Source organism: Colobus angolensis, unplaced genomic scaffold, assembly GCF_000951035.1.
Source record: "Colobus angolensis palliatus isolate OR3802 unplaced genomic scaffold, Cang.pa_1.0 Scaffold65, whole genome shotgun sequence".
Taxonomy (NCBI): Eukaryota; Metazoa; Chordata; class Mammalia; order Primates; family Cercopithecidae; genus Colobus; species Colobus angolensis.
Window position 1 is genome coordinate 2023229 of NW_012120154.1, and position 9536 is coordinate 2032764.

A 9536-nucleotide genomic window follows, 5' to 3' on the forward strand; every position below is an offset into this window, starting at 1 on the left:
GTGATCTTGGCTCACTGCAACCTCCACCTCCTGGGTTCAAGCAATTCTCCTGCCTCAGCCTCCTGAGTACCTGGGATTATAGGCATGCACCATCACGCCCGGCTAATTTTGTATTTTTACAAAATTACAGGGTTTCTCCATGTTGGTCAGGCCGGTCTCGAACTCCTGACCTCAGGCGATCCACCCGCCTCAGCCTCTCAAAGTGCTGAGATTACAGGCGTGAGCCACCGTGCCTGGCCAAAGTATGCCCGCTGAATCCCTATTAACCTCAATAGGGAAGGCATCAGGTTCAAGAGACCAGAGAAGAGACCCAGAGACGGCAAATGAAACACGAGTTTGTTTGTTTGTTTGTTTGTTTGAGACGGAGTCTCACTTTGTCACCCAGGCTGGAGTGCAGTGGCATGATCTCAGCTCACTGCAACCTCTGCTGCCCGGGTTCAAACGATTCTCCTGCCTCCGCCTCCCAAGTAGCTGGGATTACAGGCGCCTGACACTGCGCCTGGCTAATTTTTGTAGTTTTTTTAGTAGAGACGGGATTTCACCATGTTGGCCAGGCTGGTCTTGAACTCCAGACCTCGTGATCCACCCACATTGGCCTCCCAAAGTGCTAGGATGACAGGCGTGAGCCACCACTCCTGGCTTGTTTGTTTTTTGAGACAGGGTCTCACTTTGTTGCTCAGGCTGGAGTGCAGTGGTGGGATCACAGCTCATTGTACCCTCAACTTCCTGTTAGGCTCAAGGGATCCTCCCACCTCAGCCTCCTAAGTAGCTGGGACCACAGGCATGCACCATCATGCCTGACTACTTTTTGTATTTTTTGTAGAGATGGGGTTTCACCATGTTTCCCACGCTGGTGTCAAACTCCTGAGCTCAAGCTATTCACTAGCCTCGGCTTCCCAAACGGTTGGGATTATAGTCATGAGCCACTGTGCCCAGCCAAGATAGGTTTTTTTGTTTGTTTGTTTGTTTTTGTTTTTTTTTGAGCCGGAGTCTCGCTCTGTCACCCAGGCTGGAGTGCAGTGGTCCTCACTGCAAGCTCCGCCTCCCGGGTTCACGCCATTCTCCTGCCTCAGCTGCCTGAGTAGCTGGGACTACAGGTGCCTGCCACCACGCCTGGCTAATTTTTTGAAGTTTTAGTAGAGACAGGGTTTCACCGTGTTAGCCAGGATAGTCTTGATCTCCTGACATTGTGATCCGCCTGCCTCGGCCTCCCAAAGTCCTGGGATTACAGGCATGAGCCACCGTGCCGGGCCTAACATAGGATTTTATTCGGAGCGTAGGGGAGAGTCTAGTGGCAGCAGGCTGGACAACATATCTGCCTTACATACACTCCAGTGGCGGTGTGCTGGACAGGAAAACCGCAGCTGGTTCAGCTGGTTACAAACAGCATGCAGTTTATACAGCATTTTCACTTAACACCTTTCCCTTAATGACCTCTATCTGGTAGCCTTCATTTAACCCAGAACTCAGGGCCTCAATCTTGTGTACAGTCTGTATTCCACACGACTGGCTGGGGGCTCAGGTGTTCCTCACAGACAAGGAACCAGTCTTCGGGTTGGCCCCTCCCAAATTCCTTAGCTTGGAACACACATTCAGGTGCATCTGCCATACAAGGTCATTCTAAGGGTATGCTTAAGTTATTGCTATTACGTGTGTTTACCCTACACCTAGTGAGCTATTTGTACGCTGGCAAGGCAATTCAGGTCTACTGATGCTCTCTTCTCTCTTGACTGGAAAGGGAATTCCTGAGGGAGAATAGTTTGCCCAGGACCCTTAGTGGCATTGCTTCTTTTGGAACCTTTATTACAATTTTAAATTGTCTTATTTTGGTCTGTGACAGCAGCCATCTTATTCTCCTCTATATTCCTGCAGCCTGGTGCAGGACCCGGCACAGAGCAGGCCTGCAGTAAGAATTTCTTCTTGCTCAGGATTCCAAAGCCCCTTTTCCGATGAGGTTATTGATCCCTGAGTCTGATGCCATGAAAAACCAACCTGGAGTCAGATAGGCTTGAGCTCTGTCTTACTGCTCAAGTGCTCTGTCTTGAGCACTAATTATATGACTTAGTGCTCTGTCTTGAGCACTAATTATGTGACTTTGTCAAGTTATTAACCTCTTGGATGGAAGTTAATTTTCTACGTAAAAAGGGGGCATATAGGTAGGTTATAATCCTTTGCATCCTGATTTTTTTTTTTTTTTTGAGACTGAGTTTTGCTGTTGTCACCCAGGTTGGAGTGCAATGGCATGATCTTGGCTCACTGCAACCTCCACCTCCCAGGTTCAAGCAATTCTCCTGCCTCAGCCTCCCAAATAGCTGGGATTACACGTGCCCGCCACCACCCCTGGCTAATTTTTGTATTTTTAGTACAGACGGGGTTTCACCATGTTGGCCAGGCTGGTCTCAAACTCCTGACTTCAGGTGATCCACCCACCTTGGCCTCCCAAAGTGCTGGGATTACAGGCATGAGCCACTATGCCTGGCCTTGTTTTTTTTTTTTGAGAATCCTGATTGGTCACCCAAGCTGGAGCACAGTGGTGCAATCTCGGCTCACCGCAACCTCTGCCTCCTGATTCAAGCAATTCTCCTGCCTCAGCCTCTGGGGTAGCTGGGACTACAGGCGTGCAGTCACCACAACCGGCTAATTTTTGTCTTTTTAGTAGAGATGAAGTTTCACAGTGTTGGCCAGGCTGGTCTCAAACTCCTGACCTCAGGTGATCCACCCCCATCGGCCTTCTGAAGTCATGGGATTACAGGCATAAGCCACTGTGCCCGGCCTGTATCCTGAAATTTTAAAACACTTCTCAAATTATTTGGCAGCAAAAAGTAAACTGATGCATTTTTTGGTCAGCAAAGTCAGCCTTGAACTGATGTGAGTCTATTTATATTTATCCCACTCAATGTGAATATTCATATTTCCTTACGGAATATTGTTTTTCTTTAAAGAGTATTGGATTACATAATATACAGTAGGTACACCATAGTACCGTTCTAAAACTAAAAAAATGCTGAATTTTGAAACATACGTGGCCCCCAGGATTTCTAACAATGGATTGAAGATCTATCAGTTATGTCCTTTGGGGATGGTGTGAGGATTGAGATAAATTTTTTTTTTTTTTTTTTTTTTTTTGAGACGGAGTCTCGCTTTGTAGCCCAGGCTGGAATGCACTGGCGCAATCTCAGCTCACTGCAGCCTCCGCCTCCTGGGTTCAAGCGATTCTCCCCCCTCAGCCTCCCAAGTAGCTGGGATTAAAGACGCACACCATCGTGCCGGGCTAATTTTTGCATTTTTGATAGAGACGGGGTTTCGCCAGGTTGGCCAGGCTGGTTTAGAACTCCTGACCTCAGGTGATCCGCCTGCCTCAGCCTCCCAAATTGTTGGGATTATGGCCGAGAGAATGTTTTTTAAACGCCGGTGGGAGCGAAGGCCAGGCCCAGAATAAAAGATGACAGGGTGGGCCGGAGGAAGCAGAAGGTAATATGAGAGCGTGTGCTAGGGTTCAGCTATGAGGCTGAAGTAGACGGTTAGGAGAGAGTCTTCCGCGGCCGCTGAAGTTGATGCTTAATTCCGAGGAAACAACGAGGGGTCCACGTAAAGTAACCAGATACTTGATTCTTAGAAAGATTTGTAGGGGGCCAGGCGCGGTGGCTCACGCCTGTAATCCCAGCACTTTGGGAGGCCGAGGCGGGCGGATCACGAGGTCAGGAGTTCAAGACCAGCCTGGCCAACATGGTGAAATCCCGTCTCTACTAAAAATACAAAAAAAAAAAAAAAAAAATTTAGCCGGGCGCATTCCTGTAATCCCAGCTACTTGGGAGGCTGAGGGAAGAGAATTGCTTGAACCGTGACCCCGGAGGCGGAGGTTGCAGTGAGCCGAGATCACGCCACTGCACTCCAGCCTGGGCGACAGAGCGAGACTCCGTCTCAAAAAAAAAAAAAAAAAAAAAAGATTCGTAAGGGAGGAGGAGCCTGTAGGCAGGGAATCGGTCAGGACCCGAGTCACCCTGGAGCCCAAGCGGAGATCAGCGAAAGCCCTCGTTGATGCAGAGGCATGGGGCTCAGGGAGGCTGGGCAGTTGGACTCGGCATGACCCGAGGTCGTGAGGCCGTTCCGCAGGCTTGGAACGCTCCTGAGACTCTCAGAATCAAGCGCGGGCCACTGCATTAGCATGGGAGAAATGGCAAAGACAGGGCTTGAGGGAAGGAAGCCTGAGATTAAAGGTATTAAAGGCAAGTTGGTGTCGCGGCAAAACCAGCGTGGGAGCCAGGAAACAAGGGTTTCAGTCTTTCCTCGCCAATTCCAGAGATGGCTGCATAGCACAGGATGAAAAGCGACGCACCTTTTTTCTTCATTATTATCAAGTTTGGCTGCTACCGGACGCCGTAGACTTGCACACCAACCCCTCGGCCTGCGTCTCCGCGGCTTCTCATTAAGTTTGAACCCGACCCCTCGCCGTAGAGTGTCTAATTTCGGTCTCAGAAGCTGACGTCCACCTCGGAACGAAAGTTAGGCGCGGAAGAGCATGCGTAGAAATGGCGCTCTGTACGTGCCCCCCGACCCGACGTCTGCCGCGGGGGCGCGCTCGTACGCCGGAAGGGGCGGAGCCAGATTTGACTTTATATAGTGGGTACCGACGGCAGGTCGACCTCTACCGGCGGGATTTGATGGCGTGATGGTATGTTTTGTAATGGCGGCCGATTCATTGTCATCGGCTTAGGCACGGGCGAATCCGCGACGCATCGCCGCCATCCCAGCTTGGCCGGCGCCGGGGGCTTGCTCTAGGGACACAGGCGACCCAGCGGGGGCCTCAGTCAGGCCTATTTTCTGGAAAGTCGAGAGGCTTGTGGAGAAGAGCGCTTGGAGGACTGGCTTTGGGCCTGCAGGTCGGCCAGAGACAGGCCGTAAGGGTGGGAGCAGGCTTGGAGGCCCGGCATTTTTAAAGCCATGAGTCATTGCTGAGTTTCGATCCCACCAACTCCATCATTCGTTGGTATTAGGGCCCATAAGCAGCTTGTCTGGATAGGAGGACCTTGGGTGGGGGTTCTCGGCACCGTTCTCTTTGGGAGGTAAAGCAGCTTGCGGGAGGAGAGTGTTGTGGAGTCCTCCTGAAATATCTGGGACCGCTTGTGCACTCCGAAGGCCTCTGGAGCTCCCAGAAGCCACAGATGATGAACTTATTGACGGGCGGACAGAAACTGTGTGCTGATTGTCATGTTCTGATTTGGCTCTGCCGAGTTCTCTGGCCTACGTGTATCGGTGTAATTAGTGTCCGGGCGCTTGAGGCAGCCCATAGTAGTATGGGCTAGCTGCTACCCAGCATTTGTCCCTGGAGTGCCTTTCTTTAGTGGTCAAAACGTTGCTAATTGGCACATAAAGCTGCCTGTTAAGCAGTTTTTAATGTCACTACTTAGTATATTTTTGTGTGGTGTTAGAGAAAAAAACGGATGGCCCGTATTCTTACAGGTTGAGAGGATTTGAAATAAGATTCAGTTTAAGTTTTTTCGAATACAAAAACATTCTTGACATGTGCGAGCCTGGAAGAGATAATTATCTTTTTACTCGCTTTGCTGGGTGTCTGGTCGGTGTTCAGTATTGCTGAGATTCGGAACTTAGGCAGCTGGGAACTAGAGAAGGGGGCACTGCTTTGGTTTGGGTGCTGACGGTGATTTTTTCTCCCCCCCCCAGTCTCACAGAAAGTTCTCCGCTCCCAGACATGGGTCCCTCGGCTTCCTGCCCCGGAAGCGCAGCAGCAGGCATCGCGGGAAGGTTAAGAGCTTCCCTAAGGATGATCCGTCTAAGCCGGTCCACCTCACAGCCTTCCTGGGATACAAGGCTGGCATGACCCACATCGTGCGGGAAGTCGACAGGCCAGGATCTAGTATGTACAGGCCTGCTAAAAGTTGGGGGATAGGAGTGGAGGGGGAGGGAAACTGGAGAGATGGAGTCAAGCTGTTAGCAGAGGGCAGACTTTTTTTTTAAGCTGGAGTTACAAGTTGTCAGAACTGCTGTGACAGCAGACAACTTCAAGATTAATATTCCAAGGCTACAGATGGCCGGCACTGTTTGCTTTAGGTGCGGATGGGGTATTGCTTTCAGAGCACAGTAAATTTGCCAGGAGCCTTAGCAAAGAAAAGTAACACTAGTGTAGGGGGTTGGAGCTGCCGTGGCTGGAATAAGAAGTGCCTCATTCATGTTTTACTTGTTCACGTGCGTTTCACCTAAAAGCTTGAATAATGGCCACTTAACTGTGTGTGTTCCACTTGCAGATGTCTAACAGCACTGGTTGCTGAGCCATGGAGACATTAACGTTAGACAGTTGATATTGACTCTAAACTGAGCTCAGAGCTATTTGTGTGTCCTAGTTAAATTTAGGACGCTGAATTTTCCAGATAAATAGCAAATCTTGTCTGCCTCCAGAGGTTTCTGTAGAAGAGAATTGAAGCTGGACAGGTATTTGGTTATCTAGGGTCCTGATATTTTTTAAGTTAAAGAACATAAATACACTTTGAATGAGAAGTAGGTAGTAAGGACAGCCCTGAGTGTCCAGACTGCAGGTGTGGGGCCCAGTCGCCCTTCCGGCCTAAACGGGCATTTTGCATTTTCCTAGAAAACATTACACCCCTTGCTTGGGCTCCTGCCAAGTCTGACTACTACTTTTTTTTGCAGAGGTGAACAAGAAGGAGGTGGTGGAGGCTGTAACCATTGTGGAGACGCCACCCATGGTGGTTGTGGGCATTGTGGGCTACGTGGAAACCCCTCGAGGCCTCCGGACCTTCAAGACTGTCTTCGCTGAGCACATCAGTGATGAATGCAAGAGGCGTTTCTATAAGAACTGGTGAGGGAGGAGGCCCTGCAGTCCCTAGCTTGGGAGCTGGAGAGCAGGGAGCAGCGTGTGCATGGTTTCTCAGCTCTGTAGCAGGCAGGGAGCTGCTGTCTTGGGTTTAGTTTTTCTCTTGAACAGAAAAATACCTGCGATCAGACTTTGGCCAGCCATCGGGCTTCAGCTGGAAGCCGACACCCTCATTCTGAGTCCAGGCTAGTGGGTGGTGGCTGAGGACCCAGTTGGTTGAGGAGTCCAACTAGAAACCAGGAGAGGTAGCAGGATAATTCTACCCCTATAGCCTCTGGCCCTGGCTGGAATGTCCCATTTCCTCCATCACTGAATGGGTGCTCCCCCAAGGCAGAAAGCTTGCTTTCTAGCACCCCGGAGCAAGGATTTTGTTTGAATGCTTGTAACTTAAATTAACCTTGTGGACCTCTGCTCAGCTCCGCTCGGCTCTGCCCGATGAGCTCCATCCAGGCTCCGCTTGCCGGTGGAAAAGGCTCCTTAGAAGCTGGCAATGAGCCCCATCCCCACGCGGTGCCAGTGTGTCTTCCGCTCACCCCTCGGAGGGGTGATGAAGGCCTGCACCCGGCCCCCTCCCCAACTCTACTCTGCTCCTGAAGGCATAAATCTAAGAAGAAGGCCTTTACCAAGTACTGCAAGAAATGGCAGGATGAGGATGGCAAGAAGCAGCTGGAGAAGGACTTCAGCAGCATGAAGAAGTACTGCCAAGTGATCCGTGTCATTGCCCACACCCAGGTGAGTGCAATTCCCCAGGGTGGCTTGGCCTGCCACTTAGTAAAAGTGACCTAGGTGATCATAGGGGTCCCGTGCCCCCATGTTTGTGAGTAGGCTTCTCCCTTGCCAGCAGAGGGCACTGTGTCCTTACTGGCCCTTAGCAAGGGAACCATGCCCCTTTAAAATTCAACTGGCTGACCCAACTGGTGACTCACCAGTGACACTGAGATGCCTGCCTGAAAGTGGGTTGTGAGGTACTGGCTGCTTTCCTGGAAACCTAGTTTGTGAGCTGAGCAGGCCCTTTATTGACTTGGTTAGAGTGGGTGCCTCTTGCTGTCCTCTTATGGGTTATCCTGGCTGATTGCAAGTGCTGAGTAGAACCCCACGTGGTGAGGGCCACCAGAGATTAGATTCCACCATTGAAATTTTGTCAGGACATTGCTGGGCTGTTCCTGATTGAACGCATTATGCTTCAATGCATTTTTTTTTTTTTGAGATGGAGTTTTGCTCTTGTTGCCCAGGCTAGCATGAAATAGCCCTGTCTCGGCTCACCACAACCTCTGCTTCATAGGTTCAAGTGATTCTCCTGCCTCAGCCTCCCGAATAGCTGGGGATTACAGGCATGTGCCACCACGCCTCGCTAATTTTGTATTTTTGGTAGAGACGGGGTTTCTCCATGTTGGTCAGGCTGGTCTCGAACTCCTGACCTCAGATGATCCACCTGCCTCGGCCTCCCAAAGTGCTGGGATTACAGGCGTGAGCCACCGCGTCCTGTGATGCATTTTCTTATTTAGAGCTTGTGCTGTCTCAAAAGCAGGCTTGTCACTAGGGGAAGTGTAGGTGGCTGAGGTAAAACTACTGCAATACCCCAGGGGAACTGACCCAAAAGACAGCCACAGGAACACTGGGCTGGTAGGTGCTGGGATCTGGTTGTTTGCCTGTGGTGTGGGCCCTATCCGCTCATCCTGACAGTAACTCAGGCACCAGAATCCAAAGTTAAGTTGTTGCTGTTGGCAAAAATGAAAGTTCCTTCCTCTTCGCGAGGTTCAGTGATTTGTTCAAAGTTAACTGGCTTTTTGCTGTGTGCTTGACATCAATCAGGCCGCATGGAGCTGCAGTTCCTCTACTGTAGGAGGAGCACTGGCAGCTGAAGCTGAGTTGTGTCCACCTCCTCCTAGATGCGCCTGCTTCCTCTGCGCCAGAAGAAGGCCCACCTGATGGAGATCCAGGTGAACGGAGGCACCGTGGCCGAGAAACTGGACTGGGCCCGCGAGAGGCTTGAGCAGCAGGTACCTGTGAACCAAGTGTTTGGGCAGGATGAGATGATCGACGTCATCGGGGTGACCAAGGGCAAAGGCTACAAAGGTGAGCTTTGCAGCAGCTTGCGTTGCTGTGCAAACCTGGGGGAGAAGTGGTTTTAGGCCCAGCTGTTCAGTGATGAGGCTCAGAGTGAGCGCTGGGCACAGCGCCCGAATCAGACATTGTGGAACCATTCTCTACTGCCTTCCTTCTGAGAACAGCCTTGTGGTCAGAAGTGGCTGGGATAGCGGAGGGCCAGGGGACAGCTTCTTACCATGTTCCTGGATCCTTTGCTCTTTGTAGCTCAGTAGATAACTGCAAAGGGGAGCTTGGAGTTATGTCTGTCAGTCCCTGCGGATGGGGGAGCTTAAACTAATGGATGCCTTAAAAAGCGCCCATTCACAGTTGAGTTCAGGGTTACACCCCCAGAGCGTATCCACCTTGACAGGGGAGATCTGTGGGTAATGCACATGAAATAATCTCATCACCCCTCAGATGACCCAGCCGTGGTTGGTCATTGTTGAGTAGGAGGAAGGGGTGAGTGGGAGGTGCTGGCACTGAGGTGCAGTAATGTGTGTCCAATCCAGGGGTCACCAGTCGTTGGCACACCAAGAAGCTGCCCCGCAAGACCCACCGAGGCCTGCGCAAGGTGGCCTGCATTGGGGCATGGCATCCTGCT

The 9536-nt window shown here is 51.1% G+C and overlaps 1 protein-coding gene across 1 annotated transcript in view; it reads left to right on the forward strand.

Moving 5' to 3' along the window:
- The first annotated feature begins 4635 nt into the window (after positions 1-4635).
- Positions 4636-9536, forward strand: part of RPL3 (ribosomal protein L3) — a 6863-nt gene continuing 1962 nt past the window's right edge. Inside the window, exons 1-6 of the mRNA XM_011964200.1 lie at positions 4636-4672; positions 5683-5875; positions 6664-6832; positions 7444-7579; positions 8737-8923; positions 9445-9510. Of these exons, the coding sequence (XP_011819590.1) occupies positions 4670-4672; positions 5683-5875; positions 6664-6832; positions 7444-7579; positions 8737-8923; positions 9445-9510 (754 nt within the window). The 5' untranslated portion in view covers positions 4636-4669. The remainder of the gene's footprint in view (positions 4673-5682; positions 5876-6663; positions 6833-7443; positions 7580-8736; positions 8924-9444; positions 9511-9536) is intronic.